The following is a 26,240-nucleotide window of genomic DNA, read 5'->3' on the forward strand; positions in this document are numbered from 1 at the left end:
GCAGAGAGTTACTGTCAAGAATAAGTCAGAGACGCTTTCATAAATGGCTTACGTTCTCATGTTTTTCGGCAACGTTTACTGCACTGGAAAGTCCTATAGTAACTTTTCAACAAGCCTTCCACAAGCACGTACATTAGAGCTCGCACAAAAACATTCTGATAATTTTCAATTTTTACCAAACATTGTTGCTGCTGTCGCTGGCAGCTCAATGGATATTCAACTTGATGCTACAATTGCTGGAACTGGAAAAAGGAGCACCTCAGGAACTGAGAAACAAAAGTGCTATTTCTATGGTAATGACCTTTATCCTCGCAGCAAATGCCCTGCAAAAGAAAGTACGTGCAATATGTGTTCGAAAATTGGACATCATTGGGAGAGAGTCTGTTGTTCAACCAAGACTATTGCCAACCTAGGAGCCGCATCATTGCCATCTTTTTAAAACCCATCACTTTGTGCTACTCAACAAAACAAAGCCTCAAATGGTATTGATTCAACCATGACCATTACCTATGTCAATAATCGATCTTTGAATACGCGTTCATTCAGAAAGCGATCTAACTTTTATCAGTGAAAAAGTGGCAAAGAAGTTGAAACTTTTTACTTCCAGCACCTGCAAAGACCGATACACTTGCAAACCGTTCTCAGTCATGCCCAGTCATTGGAGAAGTATGTAGTAATTAACGTTTTTGTTAATGGGACACTTTATACACCGGACAAGTTGTTTTAGTACCGAAAAACTAGTTCGTCGAAATGGTTACCGGTAAAGCCTTTATGAAAAAGCATAAATCAGTCATTCTTCATTTTGGAGGTTCTGAATCAGCTCTTCAGCTTCAGGGTCAGTTGTAATTTCACAGCTATGAACATTGAACCACCAACTCTCTTCGTCAACATGCCAGCTAACACTAAGCCTTGCATGCAAGTCCAGAATGTATAATGCATGACAAAATTACATTGCTCAAGAAACCGAACGTTTTCTATAGAAAGGTATCATAGAACCAAGTACTTCACCTTGGCGCGAGCCCAAAAAGTGGATAAAATCAAAATAACAAACCTGAAATCAAGATCGAAAGGGAAAGAAAAATGGGCAATGACCCCATGACGGATACATCTTTTCATCCAAACGCCGAGGTCAAGATGTCCTTATCAGAGGCGTGTACTAAAACGGAGACGGAGGAGAAGTCAAGAGGAGAATATTCGAAAGTGACATTTCCTATCGACCGAGTTATGATTCTGATTAATTGTTTGGTCAATTTCTTCCTCCTCAGATACGTATGGTTTTTCAGGCTCAAAATCATAAGGTTTTAAAGAAGTCAGGAAGGCTACATTCACTGTCGCTTGACCCCCCATTTCAATCATTGAAATCATGGTTATTCGAAGACTTACTCGATTCACTTTCATTTTCAGATGATGCGCAAGGGCTTGAATAGCTTGAAGGATATTCTAGCTCTTGGGTTAGAAAAACATTTTCAAAATTTTTTTGATTTTCCAATTTTCAAAAAAACTGAAAGGGTCTCGTTGAAGCGTCAAAGTAAGTTAGAAAGAGGTTGAGTTCCCCTTGAAACTCAGCATTTGTATAAATAAAAAGAGGGTAATAGAACATTTTAATAACGTCTTTTTAAAGTTCATAACGTCATTTTTGTAATAAGATTTTTAATTACTCTTGACAGAAAAATCTTCAGATCCATTTAAATTTCTTCAGTATTACCACATCCCTGTCTCATTGCGACCGTCCTGGAGAAAAAAATCTTTTAGCAAATATTTGAATAAAATGGTAGATATTTAAATAAGAATTGAAAATTGACTGGTTCTGGTTAGCTGGGATTAAATATTTTCTATACCCGGGGGGGGCACTCAAGGTAAATGACCTACCAGACGTTCGGCCCTTAAGGGTAGGTTTTTCATAGTTCAGCTAGTGCACTGTAAGGGTAGGAAATTACAAGACTGCACTGAACTGCACTGTAAGGGTAGGAAATTTTGGTAAAAGGCCAATTTTTTGGTAAAATTATCACAAAATTGGTCAATTTTGGAGGAAAAAATCCACATTTTCTTGGAAAATTGCAAAAATTTTCGCCCTTACAGGCGAGAAATTTTGAAAAAGTGCACTGTAAGGGTATGATTTTTCATGGAAATTCACTGCACTGTAAGGGTCCGATTTTAGAAGCCAAATTTTGGGCCGAACGTATGGTCGATTTCAGATCGAGTGCCCCCCCCGGGTTTCTATAAGAAAAGAAAATTCTTTAGGACCTACAGTGTATGGCATCATGAACATATAAACGACTGGATATATTCTATTATTGTCTCTTCGAGCGAGCTTTGTTGCCGCCTGTATTTCAAAACTGGTATGAAAAATCCGACAATATTCTCTCATAATTTTATATCTTTGAATTATTTAGGTAAAAAGATTGATAGAGCTTAAACGTTACTCCTAATGTACAAAAAAATTATTTTCGATTTTTTTTACAGGTTTGTAATTTATTTTATCAACATTTTCAACTCTGAAATGCAGAATTTCAACTGCGTGTATACTTTTGAATCCCTTTTGTCACTCAAATAATTTTTTTATGACTTGAAAAAAAATAGCTTGCCAAAGTTGAGAGCCTGTGTCATAAGAATATCAAAATTAGAATGTGACACTCTCTAAAATTATTGGACAAATCAAAATTTAGAAATATTAGTCGGACTTATCACAAGCTGACGATGATTTTGCCTCTGTTATCTTTGTTATGATATAGATAAAAGACTTGAGAAGAGTAGAACAACAGAGACTTTTGTCGAAGTTTTGACGGGGCCCCCCCAGTGGTTTGCGTGAATGCGTGAATGGGCATTTTTGGTTGCGTGAATGCGTGAAAATGGAAAATAAATTGCGTGAATGCGTGAATTGAAAAAACTTGCGTGAACGTGAAAATCCACATTTAAATGCGTGAATGCGTGAATCTGGGCTATTTTGTGCGTGAATGCGTGAATTTTCCGCCGATTATGTGCAGTTTTCCTGTTTTTTAAATGTTTCCCCGATTTTTGCCGAAAATCTTCCGATTTTCTGAAAAATCGGGTTATTGCGTGAAAGCCGAGAAAAATTTGCGTGAATGCGTGAATTTCGAAAAAAAATTGCGTGATTGCGTGAATTGAGGGTACGCTGGGGGGGCCTCTTTGACGTTGTTAGTAAGGTATTCCCAAGTGGTATATCATCCCGGAGGGGCACTCAAGGTTAATGACCTACCAGACGTTCGGCCCTAAAGGGTAGGTTTTTCATAGTTCAGCTAGTGCACTGTAAGGGTAGGAAATTGCAAAACTGCACTGAACTGCACTGTAAGGGTAGGAAATTGTGATAAAAGGCCAATTTTTTGGTAAAATTGGCACAAAATTGGTCAATTTTGGAGGAAAAATTCCACATTTTCTTGGCAAATTGCAAAGATTTTCGCCCTTATGGGCAAGAAATTTTGAAAAAATGCACTGTAAGGGTATGATATTTCATGGAAATTCACTACACTTAGAAGCCAAATTTTGGGCCGAACGTATGGTCGTTTTCAGATCGAGTGCCCCCCTGGGTATATCATTAAAATCTATTGTTTCATTTTATGCTTTTAACGAGGCAGCAACGAAGCTAGCAGCCCTTTCTGCAAAAAGACAAAGGAGATGGATGTCCAGTCGTTTATATGTTCATGCTTTGATTGATCATAGTGGTTGCATAACTGGCTTGATTACACTGAATTTTTAGAAACGAAAATTTACTAGTATCATATAATTATTATATCAGCTACACTTCTTTGCAAAAAGATCGCTGAAAATTGATATTTTTACATTCAACATGGAGAATAACCCCGGGGGCAGTGAGTTTACCAACTGACGGTATGTGCGGCAAAAAAAATCGCTTTTAGAATCGCACTCTTACAGTGCAGAAAGAAATCAGTGAAATTCATAACCTTACAGTACATTTTTTTCAATTTTTTTTCAAATTTTTTTTCAAGTCTTTTCGAGCAAAAAAATCAAGATTTTTGCGCAAAAATTTGTAATTTTTCCTTGATTTGCTGAAATTTCCACCCATACAGAGCATTTATCAAAAGTCCACCCTTACAGTGCATTTCTGCTATTTTGAAAAATGTACCCTTAACCGCTGCACATACCCGTCGGTCAATTTGCCCAATTTGCCTGACTGCCCCCCCCCTCTCCGGGAGAATGACAATATCGTTTGAGAGGAACATCTTATAAGTGCCTATATTTCGGAACATCAAACATAGAACGTCTTAAAAACTCAAAAATTTATTGGTAATTCGTAAAATAACTCGAGAAAATCAATATAATAACAAACCATCATTTCAGGGAGCCTCTGAGCTGTGATCAAACACGGAAATATTACAGTTTTGAATTTAACTTTCAATTAACTCTTGTCATCATATGTTTCGAACCATCGGCAGAAGCTTTCTTTCCGCATTGTGATATGAGAACGGAATTAGGAATTGTACTTTGTTTCAAACTGATCTCTTCCTATTTGGTCAGCCCCGGTGACCCTTCAAATCTCTTTCACGATTTTTTTCTTCGTTTAAGACTCAACTTATAATTCCGTTTTCGGATTATTTTCGGAAAACAAGCTATCGGGAAAACTTTGGCGCGAAAAATATTTTTTCTTGGAAGAGAAAAGAAACACATAACTTCATTAAAAGATTTGCGCATCATAATAATAAAAGAATGCTATAATTAAAAAGAAGAAAGTGAAAAATGATTTTTTTTTTTGTTTATTCAATAAATTGAAAGAAGCTTTTGCATTGTAAATAAATAGAGAGTGCAAAAGAAAGTTTTTTATGATTCGTTTTTAGGGTTTCTTGTCTGGAGTTTTTGTGTGTAAGGAAAGGAACATCAAAGTGTGGCGTAACATAAACTTAGAATCGTCATAACTTTTGATTGAGTTATCGAAACTGGACGGAATTTCCTAAGCAGCTCCCTAAATATAAAATACCCTATTCATTCACATTATACTAGGTTTAACACGCCATTTAAATCAATTTGAATCAATTGACTATTCTTTTCAAGTGGGTAATTCCATGTCAAATCATCCAGAGGCTTGACACCACTACCTCTCAGATTTTCTCCAAATTTTTACCAGATGGAGACATCCATGAGAAAAGACAATCCTGAAAATTTCACCCTCTAACTCCCAACGGATCAGTTTTTAGGGGACTTTTTTAGGCTCTGAAGATATCTGACAGGTTCCTAAATTTACTAATTTTTAAGATGTGTATCTGACAGGGTCGATTTTTTATTATTTTGGACTGTTTTGGACAATATTCAGGGTGGAAAACAGAAAATCTTAAATTTTCGTCTACTTTTATTTTCAGGGCGAAAATGGGAAAAATTTTCAATTTTTTGTTCTGACAGGGTCCTAATTTTGCCAAAAATTCATATCTGACAGGGTCCACTTTTCAAACTCCAGCGACACGTCCCCGTCGGCCGTCAAGGTCAATGCCCCCCCCCCCCCCCGGAACCGTGCACACTCAACTATAAACGAGGGGCGGCCTTGACTGGAGAAAAAATAAATAAATCAACATAAAAATGCCAAAAATGAACAAAAGTGATGAAAGCCGCAGTGAACATTTTATAAAGCGGCCGCCTCGGATACTTTCTCAGGGAATAAAGAACAGGTTTAAGACATTAAGAAATAATCTATCACATCTCTGTCTGCTTTGGACAAATTCAACTTTGTGTTAAACTTTTTTTTGTCTGAAGTTCAACCAAAATGAGCTTTTCAACCTCTTTGGCTTTAACACCGAATTAGGTTTTTTGATTGTACTTCCTTCTAATCGTTTTAAGCTTATTGGGCTGACCTTCCAGCGCAGCTGGTTTATTTCCGCTTGGTCTACAGTATCACATTTACATTTGTCCTTGCAAAGAAGGAATATTTCATATTTTCCCTTCCGCTTTCGTTATTGTTAATTTCGCTTCGCATAGCGAAAGTATTACAATAGGCTTTCGCGGTGGCGGCGGTGCGGAAAAAAAATTAGAAAACGAAAGTAGTTGAAACTTCTAGAACATTCTCGAAGTCTAAAATATGGGCTCACTCGCTAAGATAAAATTTAATGATTCCAGTCCGCAAGTGCTAGGTAGGTGGAACCAAGCATTCGTAAACAATGGCGAATTTGATCATGCTGTCACTTGCTCTGGATTTTAGTCTTTTTATCATGTTTTTGGTGTTTTTAGAGTACTTAAAGAGGTTTATATATCTTTTAGCATAGTATTTTATGTTTGTGTAGTTAGTAAATATGCACCAATAAAATGATAGGAATCTTACAATTAAAGATTTGCTCTTGAACATCACTACACACAACAACAATACAGACAACATAGTAGGGGGAAATTTGTAAAATCGCTCGAATTTTTTAGTCAAAGCACTTGTTATACATTTTTGGAAAGCTAAGGGGTAGGGGAATCAAAATAACTTGGGTGCCAATTTTTTTTCGGACACTTTGGTGTGATTTTCGGACAAATACGACGGTCTCAGGCAAAAATCATAGGGTGAAAAATTAATGAAAATTTTAGCTTGAGAAAATGGAGACCTGTTTTATATTTTTGAAAAGCTCTCAAAAAATTAAGATTAGTGATATATTGCGAGTATAGGTGATTTCAGTACCTAACTCGAGATATTGAGCTTCCGAAAGCGCAAAAACTGGACAAAACAGCTGTTTCTGGCTGAAAAACACTGAAAAACACTGTTTTCAAGGATTAATATCTCGAGTTAGGTAAAGAAATCACCTATACTCGCAATATATCATTGAACTTAATTTTTTGAGAGATTTCCAAAAATATACAACAGGTCTCCATTTTCTCAAGCTAAAATTTTCATTAATTTTTCACCTAATGATTTTTGCCTGAGACCGTCGTATTTGTCCGAAAATCACACCCAAGTGTCCGAAAAAAAAATTGGCACCCAAGTTATATTGATTCCCCTACCCCTTAGCTTTCCAAAAATGTATAACAAGTGCTTTGACTAAAAAATTCGAGCGACCTCAAAAAAACGAACAAATTTCCCCCTACTAACACAACCAGACAACAGACAGGTATGATCTTCATTTTTACAGCTAGAATTATTTGTTGATATTTGATTAGGTTGTGTTGTAAGAAAGATTATCGTTTACTTAGTATTTCACAGAAGAATTCACAGTAGGGGGTGTCAATCAATCTATGACTAATTTATAACCAACCGATTGATTGGATGTCGATTGATTTTGATAATCGAGACTATTCTAACTGATAATATATTAGTTTTTTAATCGATTGGCTGTCAATTGTGATAGTATTGTGATCAATCGAACATCTTTATAATACCAGGCTGGGCTTAAAAAATTGTTGGTTTGCCGTCACCCGACCCTAGATTTTGGAGGTGGGTCGGTCAGGCGGCATTTTTTTTATTTTGGCGATTTATGAAATTTTCGTCCATGGAAGGGTAAACAGTTTGTTTACATTTAGGTAATTTTGAACAAAAAAACAGAAGTGCTAGCAGGGAATTTACGATTCTTATGCTTGAGACAAACAAGATACAAGTTTTGATTTTTTATTGTTTGAAGTTTTTGAAGGAAAAAAATCTTCTTTAAAGTTTTTTGGGTCGGCAGGTTTCGAGGTAAGGTCGGTGGGTGACGGCAAACCAACAATTTTTTGGAAAATCTATCACAATTACAATTGATAGGCAATTGCGCTTCCTGTAAAATCTTGATTATCGATTGTCTATCAATTATCAATTATCGAAATCAAACAATATGCAATCTATCGATTATTTATCAATTAGTCATTGATTGGAAAAAGTTATCAATTGTATCGATTGAGAGTCTGGCATGTTGGATTGGCGCTTTGTACGTGGGATAGTGGTCATTGGACCTTGGTTGCTAAGCAGGCGTCAAAGTTTGGGATTCCCACTCACAGCGGTTCACTTGGAAAGTGAATGAGCCTTCACCCGGGTCAACCTAAATGGATGCGAGGAAAAACGGCAAGACTGTCGTTGAAGTCTATATCAAAATCTTACTGGAAAATTTGTATCAACTTTGATTGAATACTGTACAATGGATTTGAGTTTTGATTGATCAGCTATATATAACTCAAAAGACAAACTTTTGTATACAGTGCCAGACTCCCACTCAAAACAATTGATTCATTTTCAATCTATGACACATCGATAACAATCAATTGACTGGATATCGATTGGTTCTGGTACCGTAAGTTGGTCTAATGTTGACATCCCTCTTCTAATTCCGACACCCTTCTTTAGAGATACAATTATCCCTATCTTTAAAGAAGGATGTCAAAATTAAAAGGGGGATGTTGACATTAGACCAACGTACAGTAATTGATAGGTATTCGATAATGTTATGCTAATTATTATTCATAGAATTATATTTCACAGGTCTATCGACCTCTATTATGACATTAAGGAAGGCTCGATTACATTAGTTGATCGATTATTCAATAATTGCCTCTAAGATGATCAATCCAGATTGATTATTTAATGGTTGCAAGTTTAATCATTCAAATCCAATCAATGATCAATACTCAAAATTTTCTAATAGGTAATGAAGCCTCATTACCTATCGAATATTGAGTATTGATCAAAAAAAGAAAAAGAAGTCAATCAAATTTGAAAAACATTTTTGCAGAAAAAAAATTGGCCTTAAAATTTCAAATTTAAAATATTTATGTCATTTTCCAAATTTGTGCTTTTCGAGCCTTGAAACAGTTATTTTTTTTATCTAATAGCAATATTTTGCCAGAAATAGCCCTTAATGGCAAAATTAAATTCTTTTTATATTTATTTTTCAAGGCATCGGCAAAATAAATGCCCGTCAAAGTTGATTGTGTTTGATTTTGTTTTATTGAGATAGTATATACTAGCAAGTAGCTTTTGCTATGATGCTCCCGATGACAGGCATTTGACAGTGATTGATTGAAATTCAGAAAAGGCGAAATGCCGTGTTTATTTTTGTCAGAAATACAGTGATATTGCTAAGTATTCAATTTTTCTCAGCCATAGCTTGCACTAAACATGCCCCCTTTAATAGATACCTTATAAAGCTTGAATTACAAAGCTTTTCATGTTTTATATGCCAGGGTCTTGGAATAATCTTCAGGAAATATTTAGAATGACTTTCTTCTCAAAAGCATTTTCTTTGAAACAACAATAACAAAAATAAAAATAACAAACATATATCAAAACATGAATTTATAATTTCCAAGACTATATTTTGACAATGATATAATTTTCAGCAAAGTTGTTGTCTATATCTTAATGTAATATTGTTTAGTAAAGAATACAGTGGGTACAGAAGCATTCCAAAACCAAAATGATTCAAAATACAACCAAACAACAGGAACATAACATAAAATATCCTTCAGGAATTTCTCCAACAAAAGGAGTGTTAATGTCAAGTTTGTGTACTGCTCTAAAATGGGATTACTTGAGATAACATGGGACATACTGCTTTCTGGTCAGCTTTTTCTCTCCATCGTCACATCCTCTTCAACAACAAACAGATTTCCATGTTTCTTGGACAGTACAAAAAAGATGATTCTGTGGAGGTTCGGTTAAAATGGTTGCTGTTTTGGTGTCTCGTTGCACGAACATTGCACAGTCAGCTCCATTAAAAACGCAGACAATTCATTCCAATTCTTGTTCAACATTTTGAAGCCAAAACTCTCTTGTCATTAAAACGTTAGATTAAAATGAAGTTTGATGATTGGTTGAACAGCTGCTATCTTTGTGTGCAAACTCAGCGTTTTTGAAGCAGCGACCTTGTAAAAACATATAATGTCAATCTGGCTTTAAACCAGTTGACGGTACATCCAACGTGTAAAACTACTTTAATGGTTAATATGGTATTTGTCATGGTGAATGAACGAAGGCTGGAAGGCAAACCCATAAAGCTGAAATAGGAATAGAGAAGAAGAAACTGTCATTAGATAATTTGTAATAAATATCCAGGTGATGTCAATCAGACTGTTTGATTACCGTGAAAAAGGGTAATCACTGGAGGGAAACTGGTATCGCCTCCAAATAGTAGAGCTTTCTGGTAATAAAATTGTAAAAATTCAAAAGTCAAAAACATTTAATTTACATTTTAGCTTAGACAAAGTGCAGACCAAGAAAGGTCTGCAGTTTGGAGTCAATGTAAAGTTTCCCTCAAATGATGCAAATTACCCTTCACCTCACGGGTGACAATCTAATCTAACATTATCAAACGATAGGTGTTAAATTACCGCAACCAAATCGAACAGTCATGAAACTAAAAGATTCTGGTAAAGTTGAATTACTGTTTGAATGACCCTGCCGATTCCCCGGACTCCAGGGATTTTCTTGTTGCGTGTCCAAGGATTTTAACATTATTTTTTGAGACTCACCCCTGACTGAACGCGTGGTCTGCAAGACGTACTTAAACAAGGTGATCGCAACGGACTATTGAATAAGTAATTCCACCGTCTAAAACTCACCCCCTCACGCCCAAATTCCGAGATTATGTATGTGTGTTTTTCAGCGACGGAGACGGTAAGGTTCTAATTTGACTAGATCCTGACCAGCTGAGGATGACGGTAAATCTTACCTTACTTACCTTTCTCTGTCTGATCAGGATCCATTTTTCAGCTTTCGGTTAGATTTTAGAATTTGATTGCTGAACAAACCACGCTTGAGATTTAAGGTTCAAATACAGGCCTCACACACGAAACGCCAAAATCAGGACATTACAAGATCTTTTGGAAGACGGCGTTTGTCCACGGAAGAATAGACCTTTTTTCAAAGAGGCCACCCTGTTGAATAATTATGTAGTCCAGCAGAAAAAACAATGATAAAACCATGCGTAATTATTACAATATGCATGATGAAGTACACTATCATTGTTTCTATTCCTATGGCTGGACTACATAATTATTCAACAGGACGTCCTCTTTGAAAAAAGGTCTATATTTCAATGAATTAGAAAAAAGCCCGCGCGGTCAGCGATTCTATAAAAAGCGACCGCGCGGGCTGTCTGGGGCTTCCGGGGTAGTCTCTCAAAAACAAATAATACGGACCCCGGGCACGCATCGAAAAAACCCCGGACTGTCCGGGGCATAGGCAGGGTCGTCAAGTTACACACGCGTTATTTGTTAATCCAATCGGGCATTCTCTAATTCTCCAATCAGCGCTATCAGTGAAAGCTCGTGACTTGTTATGAAAGGAAGTATATGATTGATAAACTTGGTGGAGTTATAAAAACAAATTTGTTGTCAAAGAGATTTACCAAGTTAGTGAAAATACAGACCAGATATCCCATCTGCAAAAGTTTCGACCAATCGTCCAAAGTTAAAGCAGTTGACGGTATGTACATTTAAAACGTGGAAACTTTTGTGATAAATTTGCATTGGAGATTTTCTTACATGTGCATTCAAAACGTGGAAAACTTTTTTCGTGAACTTGACATTTTCTTCCACATGCATTTAAAAAATGAAGAAAACTCAAGTGTGATTTCCTGGCATGACAATTTATTTTCATTTCTGACATTTTTTGGAAATTTTGATTGTTTCCAAGTATGTGACATTTTTTGCTCTTGCAGCATGCTTTTGGAAATCATAAAATGGCTTCTGTTAGGGGAATTTTTTCCTATCGACATTCTTTCAGATTATGAAATGTTTCCCAGTATATAAAAATGAGATTTTTTTTTTGCATTCTGTCGGAAAATATGAAATTGTTTCCCTATTTTGAAAGATTTTTACTTTTTAGCACGTACATTATTTCAAAAAACTCATTTTTTACAATATTTTATATATGAAAGTATAATGCAAAACATTTCATCTCATTTTGAAAATATATAAAATTTTCTTTGGTTTTCTTACTGTGAAATATTCTCCTTTTTGCCATTCTTTCATTTTACCGCTAGTATAATACTAAAATCCATTTAAAGTCCACCCAACGAAAATTAAAGTTCCAGCCAATTTGATTACTGCATTGTTGTTCTCAGCTTGGATATATTCCGTGATCCGTAGCTTTGAACCTACAGTCATCTTATGAATAATCCTGTAAATACTGGCAATAACATAAATGGAATTTTGAAATTCTTAGGGACTTGCGTTGCTTGATGTTATCTGAGATAAAGTACTTTGAAATCTTTTGAGGACATCAATAATTATTTTATCATTTGTAAAGGAAATATTTATCCGCATCTTTGCGGCTCTTGTTTTCTTATATTTCGGTGTTCTTATAAATAAAAACATTTAATCTGATAAAGAAGGGGGTAATTAACTTTTGTGGTCTTTTGTGGTGAAAATTTAGATTGGTAAAATGGTAAACTATAGATTGCAGATTGTTGACAAAGAGGCGTCAACATATTCTTATGCAAAATATTGTGCTGGTTGGATGCTGCTGAAATATAATGGTACGATACGATGAATTATGAATTTATGATGTTGGCTGCTATCTTCTTTTACTTTGTTACTTTGTTACACCCAGTTTTTTACTAAATATCTTAAATAGCAAATAAAGCCTGGGATATATGGAGATGGGCTGTAAGGCAGAAGCAGATTTCTTTACTTAGCGATCAGAGAGGACGATTTTTTCAACCTGCAAGCTTATTTACACAGGAAAAAATATTCGATTTCCAAGGTTGGAAATTTCAAGTTTTCTTAGTTGGAAAAAAGATAAAATCCAATGGAAAATCCAACCTGAAAATGTGGGACATTGTCCAAGGTTGGAAATGTTGCATTTTCCATGGCTTGGAATTTTTGAAAATTCAGTTGGAAAAAAGCCAAAATCCAAGCTTAAACAAGGTTGGAACTTTCCAAAATCGAGGTTGAAAAAAGCTAAAATTCAAACTTAAACAAGGTTGGAATTTTCGAAAATCGCGGTTGAAAAAAGCGAAAATCCAAACTTTAACAAGGTTGGAATTTTTTAAAATTCAGTTGGAAAACAAGGTTGGAATTTTCGAAAATCTAGGTTGAAAAAAGCCAAAATCCAAATAACAAGGTTGGAATTTTTTAAAATTCAGTTGGAAAAAAGCCAAAATCCAAATTTAACAAGGTTGGAATTTTCGAAAATCTAGGTTGAAAAAAGCCAAAATCCAAAAAGTGATGGCAGAGATGTGGAAAAGAGATCTTAAGCAAGGTTATTGTTTTTGTGTACAGTCACTCGCTAGCCTAGGCTCGATGGCTCCCGGTCAATCTCTCGTTATTGTTCGCACAGTTACGTGGTTGATCTTAGATCACTCACACAGCTCAGCAGGGCGCTATTTGAAACTATGACACAAGTACCCTATGTGCTTCACTGTGCGAACTCACTGCGATTGACCGAGGCCGCTCCGAAGCGACGCCTCACCTGACGGAAACTTACAGCTTGACTGCTCACATTATAGTCTAATATCCAGGTTTGCTATACATCAAAACAGTTTTGAGCGAAAAATCGCTTGTGGTTTTCTCAAAGGAGCATGCGCAGAAAATGGTTAGAAAAACGTAATTTCCACATGGATTTTTAACGTTTTCCAAACTGTTTGGAGAAACACAAATTTCCAACCCAAAAACTCTAGTTTTCCAACCTGAGGTATCAAATTTACAAAAATATGTATTTTCAGATCGATTTTTGACCTTTTTTTTCAATTTCCAAACTGTTTGGAAAATAAAAATTTCCCACCCAAAAAGTCATGTTTTCCAACCAGCCTTGGAAAATTGTCATTTCTACATTGTTTTTTTTTCACTTGATTTTTCAAGCGCATTGGTTTATTCTACAAAACCTATGGGTAATTTACGTTTTCCAAATCACTTTAAAGTAATCGCTCAAATTTCCAACCTTCAATTATAAAACCAAAATTTCCAACCCAAAAATATCGAATTTCCAACCTTGGAAATCGAACATTTTTTCCTGTGTTACAAGAACATAAAAAGTTTTGAGTTTTAAGTCTTAATATGGTTCTTAAAATATCCTTAATATTACCATTTTGTGATTATTTTTGTGCAATTTAGGGTTTAGACTCTAAATGCCTTAAAATGTTCTTAGCTTATTCTTAATTTTTTGGCCATCAAAGTTTCAAAGTTTTTAATAAAGAGTTTTTCTCGACATTAGACCAACTTACGAAAAGCTGAGAAGTTAAAAACACCACCTAATCTGAGTATTGTTTAACATTTTTTTTCTTTTAGAAATCTAAATCTGAACCATGTTGAAATCCTCAGAAGAAAGCTTACTATGTGACTGGTACAAAAAACGTAAATATAATTTAATCATCTACACGTTTTTTTTTTTATTAGAACACCTAAAATTTGGCTGAGCCTGGATGTGCTTATTTTTTTAGCAATTTTCAGCCTAAAATGTTCTTAAATGCGTTCTTAATTTTTTAGACTACTCTAAATCGATAATATGATACAAAATAAAGAGCACTTTAATTTGGCAAAATTTGGACAATATTTGACCCTCGAATTTGAAGATCCACCCCTAAATTCGGTTAAAACTGCTTAAAAAGAGGAAAAAATTGTAGTTTCTTGTCATTTTTTTCCAAACTGAGGCTGGGCATGTTCTTAAGATGTTCTTAATTTTTCGACGAATTTCAGCCTATATGTTCTTATAAACTAGGTTCTAATAAAAAAAAAACGTGTATACCATCGCTAAAGCTCTGCACGCATTCGAAAATTCGGCCATCCAGATTTCTGCTTTGTATTATTTTCAAAATATTATTCACGTCGAGAATGCGAAATTGTATTATTCTTTGACGATGGGTGGTTTGTTTTTATCGGCAACTCTATCCTCGATTGTGATTGGTCGATATATGGATCATTATCGTAATCTTCGGAGCACGGCTCTGGCGATGGCTTGGTTTAACATTGCTGGTAATTTAATATATTTGATACCGGTTTTAAACTGGTTCCCAATCTTTGGTCGATTTTTATGTGGAATTGCAGATGGAATCAAACCAGCTTATCAAGGTTAGTCACAAACCAAACTCGTACTCAGGCCTTTTGTTTATAAACCCCGAAGTGCTAGATGTCGTACTTTAAGCTCTTCCAAGTAAAAAAAAAGTGAATATCGCAAAGAATATTGCTGCTATTGTTTTTGAAAGCCCAAGGAGCATCTAACTGGTCAAGCACTGAACTTCTATTGTAATGTCACGTGACCTAGGTATAGAATTTCCTACCTAACCTTGGCATATATAACATTTTTTGAAAATTAGCCCCCTCGGACATTGTGACTTTTGACCTCCTGGGCAGCAGGTCCCCGGACAAGCATGACACTAAAAATTACCCTCAAACAGAGCAAGTTTACCCCCCGGACAAGGCAAATTTTGTTGATTTTTCACAATGCGCCCGAACACTATATCCACCAACCCCCCCCCATGTACAGACATTTTTTGGAAGAGCCCAAAAGAAAGATGTTTAAAAACTTGATTTAATTTACAATCATTCTATTTTTAGGAGAATTAACTCGAACATACCCTTCTAAAGAACTTTCTGTACTGGTCACAATGATACAAACATTAACCATCATTTGCCATGCCTTAGCCCCTGTGTCACCTATCATATTCAAATGGGTCAACTTCAAATTATTTGGGCATGAAATCAATCAATACAACTGTGTTGCTCTGTTTCTGGCTGGGTGCACACTAACATACGGGGTCGCCGCTTACTTCTTGTTAACTGATTTGACTAAAAACCCTGGTTATCACGTTTACTTAAAAGTCAATCAAAAACTCAGTGAAAGATCAAGAAAATCAGTATCTATATGTCGATTTAGCGGTGACAATAAGAAAAACACTGATATATCAAACGAAGAAGTTTCAAAAGAAAGTCTATATTCGTCTAACAAACCAGAGGCAATAGCAAAGAAGGATCAATCAGAAAATTCCAAAGAAAGTTTATATCCGTTTACAGAATCGGAGATAATTGGAAAGAATGACCAAGCAGAACTTCTACCAGTAGCTAATAAACCCGATATTGTTGATCTCAATCCGAAACCGTTAACACTAACAGAGCTATTGAAAAATGTGGACGTTCTAGTTCCACTGTATGTAATATTTTTAATCAATATTGTTTATGCTCAATCTGAGTTAATGATTAACATTGTAGCTGTTAATCTATTCCATTGGAGCATCCAACATCTGAGTATTTTGACCATAACAGTAGTTATCATTGCAGTATTAACATTGAAATATATTGAAAGATTCAACACGTATATTGATGCGTATTACATACTTGTGTTATGTACGACTGGAAACGCACTTAATCTGACAATTATTCTTCCTTTAGCTAAGGAGTGTATTGGAAATGACGCTTTGAGGAACGTTGCAATATTTATGACACAATGTTTTAATATCCTGTTTAGCTATCCTGCCACTGCTTTTACAACTGTCATTCTCTCTGTAGTGGTAGACCATCATTCAAGATGTTCTGTGTTAGGACTGCGACAAATGGCAATGAAATTGGCGTGTTGTTTTGGATATTTTTCTGCAGCTTTCTTGTTCATTGTTATCGATAAAGCGTATATCATTTTGACATTATTTTGCTTGTCAACCTCACTGGTTTTGTTATTAGGAGTCGATCTTATATTTTAAAGTATAAAGAGTTATAAATTACGTATGAAAAGTTTTGTTTGGTGATCAATGCTGCAGATATCACGGGTGTCGAAACGCCCGTCACCCCCCCGCGAACTGATGGATGGGTACTAGTACTCAGTCCCCGTCATTTTGAATTGGATAAAACTTGAAAATGAAGCGAACGGTCAGATAAAATCTCGAGATGAAGCAAGCCGCATTGTGAATGGATTGCCCACAATGCGGTCAGGCCAGGAATTTGTAACGTATATGGTAGCTACAATCCTAAACAGAACCCCAGTATCAATGTTGATGGTGAGGCGAGTCTGAACGTGAGGTGAACGTGCGAAAATTCAACTCCAACATTGATTTTGGGAGGTGGAAAAGGGTCATGTTCGGACACCACTTTTGACCACGATATATCTTTTTACTTGCTGTTGTGACGAAAGATATCTTTTAATATTGGAGTTATGCTTGTTATCGTAGGAGTTGTAACGTAAGTGTTGTTTTGCTTTAGAAACAGAAATACTGAAGAATCACTTCTATGTGAAGTGGTGTGTGACAAAGAGGGCTCAATGAAATCAGAGCCAAGTAAAATATTTAAAGTGACATATTAAATTATTAATAGTAATGTTGTACAGGGTGTCCCTAATAAAAGTATCGAGTTTGAACATGCGATTGAGTAGAAAGTTTTAAGTGTGTATTCACAAAATTGTATTTTAAGCTCTCCCTCTTTTTTCTTTGTCATTACGTAACAATAAAAACATACTCTGCCTGTTTACAAATGCAACGAAATTACGATCATGAGAAAAACGCAACAATTAAAACATGTTTGTAAAGAATCGTATGTAAAACTATGAAAATAATAAAAATGGAATGTATGGAACAATAAAAAAGTAAAACTAGGCAGCAATTTTGATTTTTAAAGACGTACATTTATGCAACAGGGGAATAGTAAAAAGGGCTATTGATTAATTTATACGTTGTAACTACCTTTTGTAATGAGCCTATGTGATGGAGAACGTTCTTATATTTTAGCGATAACACACACAAACTTTTTTATTCAATCGCATGTTCAAACTCGATACTTTTATTAGGGACACCCTGTATTATAGTAATTATTGTATTAATGTTAATTATTTCTGAGCTTTTAAGATTGTTACCCAGGGTACCAGAGGCCAAGTTCAAGAGATAATTTATTCGAGCTGTGTTATACTCACGGTATAAGATTGTATTGCTTGTTTGAATTATTTTTTGATTATCTGTGGTAGTCTGTAGTCAGCCTTATTGAGAGAAAATTTACCACTTTCACGCGCACAGCAGGGGGGGTCATGCAGTTAGTACCAGACACTATGGGTACTAACTGCAGAATCCAAATTTTGAAATACACCCACCACCCTTCTGCAGTTAGTACCCTAAAGTACTAACTGCATTCGGGGTCGAAAATTGGATACCACCCCTAATTAAGCAGTAAGCACCCCTGATACTATTTGTTTTACATAGAAAAGAATGATTCCCCCTGTTTTCGGCTCTAAATGACCCGAAATAAGCTCATAAACCTGATAACACAGAAAAACCTCCGGACGGCCTCCTACTTGACCGCCAATCTAAGATAGGCACAGGGTTGCCCATATCAGCCACGGTAGGTATCCAAGAGACCCGACCAAGCAAGACCATGGTGTACTGACCCGACTAATCAATAAGCTCTTGTCCAGTCTCGTCTGTTTTGAAAATATTCTCTCCCTAACGACTCACTCGCGCATTTTCTTTCTTTCTTTCAACCGAAACTTTTCACCCACCCTTCCTCTTTAATAGTCCTTTATATTGTAGCACAGTGTAGCCTGAATCCTGTGAATAGAAGACACTGCAAAGTCAATATGATATATTGTTCATTGTAAAATTAGAAGACATTGTAAGGTCAAAACATTTGTCGAGGGGCAAATCACTAAAATAAATCTCGTACACAATTTTTATAAATCAAAAATAAGTCAAAAATAAATCATAAATCAAAAATAAATCATAAATAAATCATAAATCAAAAATAAATTAGAAATAAATCATAAATCAAAAATAAATCAGAAATAAATCAATAAATCAAAAATAAATCAGAAATAAATCAAAATCAAAATAAATCATAAATAAGAAATAAATAAAAAATATTCGAAAAAAAATACTTTTCAACTTTTTTTATTTTTTTGACAATGATTTTGAGTATCAGTTCGTTAAAATTTGAAAAAAAATTCATAAATTACATTCAAAAATAAATAAATCAAAAATAATTCAAAAAAATCATAAATAAATCATAAATCAAAAATAAATCAAAAATAAATCATAAATCAAAAATAAATCAAAAATAAATCAAAAATAAATCAAAAATAAATCATAAATCAAAAATCATAAATAAATCATAAATCAAAAATAAATCATAAATAAATCATAAATAAAAAATAAATCAAAAATAAATCATAAATCAAAAATAAGTCAAAAATAAATCATAAATCAAAAATAAATCAAAAATAAATCATAAATCAAAAATAAATCATAAATCTCGTACACCATTTTTCGAGTGATTTGCCCCTCGGAGTGAGTAATGTCAAAATATTTCAGCTAAGACTTTTTTTAAAAGGCAGACAGTAGACAGCAACCCATTTTCAAGCACTTAGTATCCTAAAGTACTAATTGATTTTTTGAAAAATTCTGAGATACCACCCCCTTTCAGCAGTTAGTACCCAGTAGGTACTAACTGCAAAATCCTTAAAATGAAAATGACCCACCACGGTACTAACCGCCAACGTGTCTGGTACTAACTGCATGACCCCCCCCTGCGCACAGTGATACTTTGGAGTATTTTTCGATAAGCCCTTATTCTGACTTCCAGTGAGATTTGATTATGGATTATGGAGTTTGGATTTCCCTGAGAACATGAACATATAAACGACGGGACATCTATCTTTTATTGTCTCTTTGAAGCGAGCTTCGTTGCCGCCTGTATTTCAAAATTGCTATAAAAAATCCGAGTTCTGACAATATTCCGTCGTAATTTTATTTCTTTGAATTGTTTAGGTAAAATGATTGATAGAGCTTGAACATTACTCCTAATGCACAAAAAAATTATTTTCAATTTTTTTCATGAGTTTGCAATATATTTTATCAACATTTTCAACTTTGAAATGATGCAGAATTTCAACTGCGTGTATACTTTTGAATCCCTTTTGTCACTCCAATAATTCTTTTTATGACTTGAAAAAAATAGCTTGCCAAAGTTGAGAGCCTGTGCCATAAGAATATTGAAATTAGAATGTGACACTCTCTAAAATTATTAGACACTTTTAAGTCAAAATTTGGAAATATTAGTCGGAGTTTTGACAAGCTGACGATGATTTTGCCTCTGTTATCTTTGTTATGATATAGATAAAAGACTTGAGAAAAGTAGAACAACAAAGACTTTTGTCGAAATTTTGACGTTGTTAGCAAGGTATTCCCAAGAGGTATACCATCAGAATTTATTGTTTCATTTGATGATTTTAACGAGGCGGCAACGAAGCTAGCAGTGTTATCTTCAAAAATACAAAGGAGATGGATGTCCAGTCGTTTATATGTTCATGCTGAGAACAAATGGAAGAAATTGTTTGCATCGTATTATAATTATTCTAAACTCCAGTGATATAGAGTATTCATTTTATATAAAAACTGCACTTTTTTCCGGACACACTGTATATTGAATCGCTAAATTGCGTCGGATTTTCGTCACTTGCAAATATTTCTAACTTTTCACCGACAATTGTTTTTTCAGTGTAACGTTGCCTTTTTTGAGAAATTAACGCTTGGCAATTTTTGAATTTGCTCTGTCATAAGTAGCACAAAACCCAGGAAAGGGGTCAAGCAATTACTCTGAAGAGTACTAACTGATTTTTGATAATTTTGAAAAGGTCAAATTTTCATACACCACCCCCAAAATCGCATAGTTACCCATTTTTCAAAGTTTGCCTTTGGGGGAAGCTTTCCAATATCTTTCATGTTGAAGAAATATTATGTTAGAAATTAAACATATCCTAGAAAAAATGTAAAATTTTTGCAGTTTTTTTCTATTTTCAAAAATTTTTTTTTGCAAAAACTTTAAAATAATTTTTACCCCATGGGAAAATGAAGAAACTCTTAGACCCACTGGAAATTCAAGTTATTAAGCCCTGGAACCGCTCGGAAATGTGGCTATTACATGAAATGGCCCATTTCCATTGAAGTTCATATGACTAGAAGACATTGTTACACAGCGGAAAAACACGCAAGAACATTGACAAAAACGGGTTAGTAATAAAAATGATAATTTCTCTTTCGTAATAAAACCATAAAAGAAATATAGGATAAAATAATGACAACATCATCGTGAAAACTCATTACAAAGTTCAAGATCAAAGCAAACGAAATTACATGTTAACAAATAGACACGTGTAATCTCTGTTAAATACCAAATAAAATTATCCTTATAGAAAATACAATGATTTTTTATATCATGCATCTGGGTGAATGCGACTTTTTTTATAGAGCGCCAACGAGAAAAACTCGCACTCCAATAATTCATACCATTGTTCTCAGCATCAAAGAATTATCCTAGAGCATGAAAAATAAAGATCTTCACTATGTATGTATGAACTTTGTCTGGTAAGAATAAATTGCACTTTTAAAAAGGTTGTTATAAAATCTCGACATCAACCATTCCGTTATAAAATAAAACAATTTCGATTCATTTAAAGTTGTCAGCAACATCTCTGTACACCTCTTCTTATTTACAAATTCTCTCAGAACTTCATTTGCTTATATCATAAAAAAACAGATTCGTCACGCTCTGTCCTGTGTAGGAGGACTTCTTCAGGCGGATTACAACAACAGAACGTTTTTCACGTTGTTTTGTGAGTAAAGTATGGCAAAATGAAAATCACGTATGAAAATGAATATGTACAAAAACCATCCCAATTACTTTTCTTCTTTCACTCCTCAATTGGCCTGGAAAAAAGAAGGATAAAAACGTTTTTATCTTTCAATTCAAAATTTTACCTAAAGATTACAGTAAACAAGTACACTGAACAAGTTCTAGAAATCTATGAGGCCAAACAACCCGTAAACATTTGCTTTTATATAATATTGACGCCATACCAAATTGCGTAACCTTATCTCATGAATGGGGGTTAAACTTTATACTTACAGCTTCAATGTAGCTGTCTAATTCTTTATCCAAGTCTTCTTTAGAGGGTGGGGGACCACGCCCTTTGCCTCCACGGGCACCACCGCGAGCACCTCTGCCACCGCGGGACGATCCTCGGCCACCACCGCGGGTGCTTCCACCACGTGTGGATCCACGTCGGTTACCACCATCACCACCTCGAGCTCCTCGTCCTCCTTGGCGCGTGTTCATTCGCCCGCCACCGTAATTATTGCTCGTGCCACGTCTAAAATGCAAGAACATTTGATTTAAACCGATTCTCAAATAGTTGAAGCGACAAAAAATTATATTGCCTCCGTCCTATCATTGAATATTTAGATTTCTTTTGAAAAAAAAAATTTGTGCAACTTGCAGAGCAATTATTGCCATTGAACATTCTAAAACTTTTATAGCTTCTCTTTGTCATTTTATTATATTTCGGCTTGCAGAGCAATTATTGCCATTGAACATTCTAAAACTTTTATAGCTTCTCTTTGTCATTTTATTATATTTCGGCATGCCCCTGAAGACATTCTATCAACTTTCTAAAAAAAACATTCCTCATTGACTTTATGGCCGACTTGTGCCATGAGGTTTTTTTGTTTATAGGGCTTTGATTTATAGCGAACTTATATAAGAATATATATGTAAAAATTTATTGTTTCTCTTTTTGAAGATATGATAGCAATATATTAAACGGAAGAATTACAGCATGATTTTACAACAACCTTCAAAAACCAAAGGAAATCCCTCAAATGCAAACGCACAACAGAAAACATTCCTATAATGATGCATTTCCTGACTCCATAATTAGACTAATTATTGGAAGATGAAGTCATCAACAGAATGACAAACGTAATTCTAACGATTATACTGTTACAAAAACATTTCTCGTACACAAGCAATATCTTGATACATACAAATTCTTTTATATAAGAACATCCAAGTTTTTGAAGCCTTTGGATGTTTTAAACTTTTTCACCATTTTCGGAGTATTTTTGTTCATTTTTCTAAAAAATTGGGTGTCCGTAAAGCTTCATAACGTTCTTAAAAACTTGTTCTTAATATTTTTGCCATCAAAGCCTTGTGTTCTTGTACGATTTGTTCTCATGATAAAAAACATGTACATACCTCCCGAAATTTGTTGATACTTGTGGTGTAACTTGTTCGATTTTCATTGGTCGACCTAAACAGCAAAAATAAATGATATTGAAAATCTTAATTATTCATAATTTCCATATTTTCCATATTATGAATAAATCCATACTATGCCTCTGTTCCCCGCACTAATCGCTTTTCAGAGCTTTGATAATGCTTTTTGTGCTTAAAACTAAATCTCTAACCAAATTCAGACTTTTTTCAAATGTTTTTGTTCCCTAGAAGGCGCTGTTTCAAAATGAAAATAAACTTAAGCGATCTAATGATTTTTTAATTGCTGATGATATTTGAGCTCTTAAAGCTTTCTTGAAATATAAATTTTTCAGATTTGTGTTATTTTTTTAATGCTTGGCAGTGCTTGGGGAAGAAAATCTTTGACCCATATTTGAAGTCCTAAATTTCACTTTTATTTTCGACCCCACCAAAAGAAGTCACACCGGGGCCACCAATAATGGTCAAATATATATTTCTCACCACATGTTTTGGTGAAATAGGGGGCTTGAAATAATGGTCTGACATCGGTTATTGTGCGACCTAGAAAGCTTTTTGTCCGACCCAGAAATCATAACGTTCAAGCTAAAGCAACTCTGATCTGACATTTTGTCTAACCCACTTGAAATTGTTATTTTGACCTTTGAGTTTGCCAATTCAGAAAGTAATCTATTTTACTCTCAGTATTTTGGGAAAATTGGTAACAAGGAGAGTAAAGGGTTATGTCTATTTCAACATTAATTGTTAAAATTCCTAATATTTATGGGAGCAGAAATGGAGGAGGGAGAAGCTTAGTTCTGAGAAGACAAAATACAAAATACCAAGCTTCTCTAAAAAGGGTGAAGATATGCGAAAAATTCTTGAAAACCCTTTTAGTAAACGTTTTACTCACAGGTGCCTGTCTGCTTGTTTATTTTTCAATTTTTTCTAAACCCCAGACTTTATTAGGACCCCTGTTAATTAGTTTTTATATATTTTCAGTTGTCAGGTTTGATCTAAAGAGTCTTCAAGTCTAGAGTCATAGTATAATTTCCAAACCCTCTGTTTACTTTTTCAAGCACTTTTTTCCAAAAGAAAAAATTATGAAAGTAAATGAAAGTGAATAATGCAAAGTAAGTAAAAATGACTGTACAAAAACTTGAAGGAAAATCAACTCAATATATTGCAATAAGTCTAACAGTATCAAGATAGTTTTTTCAAGAAAAAGTTAGAATTTTTGGGCTATTTCAAAACATCTTAAAAAACTTTATGTTTAAGGGACCATTCAAAAAGTACTTATGCTCGAAAATGGCAAATTTTTGACTCATCCTCCCCTTTGTACACTTTATGTGCACCCCCTTCAGCATACATACGCTTTTTAGTACACCCCCTAACCAATATGTAGGTATCCAATCGTATTTATAACAAAGTCTCAAGAAATTAAAAGAATCTATAAGACAGTTTAGGAAAAATTACAAGCATACGTACTTCTCCTCAAGGACCCCCTCTCCTTGTACGCTTTCATACGCTTTTGGGATTACCCCCTCCCCCTCTCAAGTGTATGTACTTTTTGAGTGGCCCCTAAAAGGCAAAAATTTTCTTCATCCTCCAACTATGGCAGGAAAATTTAATACCATTTGAAACTCAATTTTTCAGAACTTGCTTACCAGTGGTAAGGAAACGTGCTTAATAGAAAATATTCTGGTCTGAGATTTTAGTACCAACCCCTCACGACCCCAGGCCTTGCATAGGTGTAACTATAATACCACTTTCAAAAGTCGGGTTAAGAGTATGCAAAAAATTATAAGACTTAACATGACTTTTGGTACATGACTGAAAAAGTGAAAACCCCCATGATTAGGAGTTTGCAACATTTAGTTTGAAACAATGTTTTTCAATTATCAGCAAACCTATGCAAATTGTACAGAAAGAATAATTATCCCAAAGGTTTAGGTTTCTTAAACAATTGATCACTTGGCCTTACTTTCTGTATGATTAAAAAATGTTCTTACCATCTAAGGGAACTCCATTGTATGTCTTGAAGGCTTTTGCAGCATCATCTCTTCTTTCGAAAACTACATCAGCTGTACCATGTGATCGTCCTGAACTGTCGTAATTGATTGTTGCCTTTTTAAGTTTTCCAAACTCAGTGAACAATTCCTGAAAGAAGTTCAAATTTAACTATGAAAACAAGCTTGCCACTTATCTGGGAACCCTAGGTCTTGAAAACAAGCAGCTTACAGATTGCTTTTTCAAAATTGCTATCTCAAGGGAGCTAATTTTGACAAATTCATCAATTCTGGATTGGAATCAATAAAAAGGGTCCCATTTTGGACTTCACTTCACTGTCTGGTCTTAAAAACCCTAAGTTTGAAAAATTTATTTCAACCCCATTCCAAAAACCTATTTCAAAATGAAAACATTTGCAAAAGAAGCATATAACCATACTTTGATGTCTGTTTCAGTTACTCCAAAATCCAAGTTTGATATTTGAAGATGTGCTCCGGTTGAAACTCCAACACGTCCACTAATGCCACTATCGCTGCGTCGACCTCGCGCTCCAGCTCCATCATACATGTCATGCTCCCATTTATCTGGGATACCTTTTGGCTAAAATAAATTTTCATTCAAAAGTTCTCTAAAATCACCACATCTGTAACCATTTCATCCTTTGCAAATCAAAAGATGCTGGTCAAATTTTCAGATAATGGAGAGATTTATTCTCATATGCAATTTTCTAATATAATTTTATTGTGACACCTTTCTCAGCATTAATAAAATGCTTTTCATGGGTGGTGTGAATGAATTGATATAATGTAATGACATGTTGGGAAGAAACAACAAGTTGAATCATCTCCTTGATGCTAGATAATAATTCATCTCCAGGTTTCATTCACTTCTCTGATGACGAACTCGTTGAAAATGAATATTTTCACTTGAAACTCAACTTTATTTGATAACTTTGGTAGATGGGAGCCTTACTCGGTTGTATGGTGCACTTCTAGATCCTCCACGTCCACGTTTGACAGGTCCAGCACTGTCTCGTCTGCCCCCACCGGCAGCACCAGAAGAACCTCTTCCTCCTCGTGAAGCACCACGTCCACGACCTCTTCCCCTTCCTCCTCCTCTGGACGATTTCTTGTTAGATGCAATGATATCATCAAGGGACATGTCGATTTTGTCTTCTGAAACCATTTTGACTGTATTGGGTGTGTCTTCCTGAAGATTTAACTTGATCCTGAAAAGAGGTTGAGAGTAGTGTCGATTCGAAGGTGAATTTGCGAATTTGACCGCCAACGTTTTAGCCAACTGTTTGAATTTGCCGATTTGCAACGCAGTCACATTTTTTATCCGTATTTTAGCCTGTACGCTTCAATGAAAAAGTGAATAACGGTATGGAATAT

The 26,240-nt window shown here is 34.9% G+C and overlaps 2 protein-coding genes across 2 annotated transcripts; one reads left to right on the top strand and one right to left on the bottom strand.

The window, feature by feature from the left end:
* The first annotated feature begins 14,581 nt into the window (after positions 1-14,581).
* LOC136823878 (uncharacterized) lies at positions 14,582-16,801 on the top strand. The gene is made up of 2 exons (XM_067080034.1): positions 14,582-14,910; positions 15,397-16,801. Exons 1-2 carry the CDS (start codon positions 14,700-14,702, stop codon positions 16,530-16,532), a joined length of 1,347 nt encoding a protein of 448 aa, XP_066936135.1. The 5' UTR covers positions 14,582-14,699; the 3' UTR covers positions 16,533-16,801.
* Positions 16,802-20,816: 4,015 nt separating this feature from the next.
* On the bottom strand, positions 20,817-26,165 carry LOC136824008 (THO complex subunit 4-like). Its single transcript, XM_067080165.1, has 6 exons — positions 25,819-26,165; positions 25,285-25,446; positions 24,849-24,996; positions 22,840-22,894; positions 21,712-21,955; positions 20,817-21,512 (listed from the first exon to the last, which is right to left on the bottom strand). Exons 1-6 carry the CDS (start codon positions 26,029-26,031, stop codon positions 21,504-21,506), a joined length of 831 nt encoding a protein of 276 aa, XP_066936266.1. The 5' UTR covers positions 26,032-26,165; the 3' UTR covers positions 20,817-21,503.
* Between the last annotated feature and the right edge of the window lie 75 nt (positions 26,166-26,240).

The sequence above is a fragment of the Clytia hemisphaerica genome, unplaced genomic scaffold (genome assembly GCF_902728285.1).
Source record: "Clytia hemisphaerica strain Z4C2 unplaced genomic scaffold, Clytia hemisphaerica genome assembly, whole genome shotgun sequence".
In the NCBI taxonomy this organism is placed as follows: Eukaryota; Metazoa; Cnidaria; class Hydrozoa; order Leptothecata; family Clytiidae; genus Clytia; species Clytia hemisphaerica.

Bases quoted from the DNA above. Each gene is read 5' to 3' on its own strand.
- LOC136824008 (XM_067080165.1), bottom strand. From the start codon at position 26,031: ATGGTTTCAGAAGACAAAATCGACATGTCCCTTGATGATATCATTGCA. The intron at 24,997-25,284 runs GTATGGTTATAT...AACTTCTTTCAG, and splicing joins TAACTGAAACAGACATCAAA to GAATTGTTCACTGAGTTTGG. The intron at 21,956-22,839 runs GTATGTACATGT...CTTGCATTTTAG, and splicing joins GTATCAACAAATTTCGGGAG to ACGTGGCACGAGCAATAATT.
- LOC136823878 (XM_067080034.1), top strand. From the start codon at position 14,700: ATGGGTGGTTTGTTTTTATCGGCAACTCTATCCTCGATTGTGATTGGT. The intron at 14,911-15,396 runs GTTAGTCACAAA...TTCTATTTTTAG, and splicing joins AATCAAACCAGCTTATCAAG to GAGAATTAACTCGAACATAC.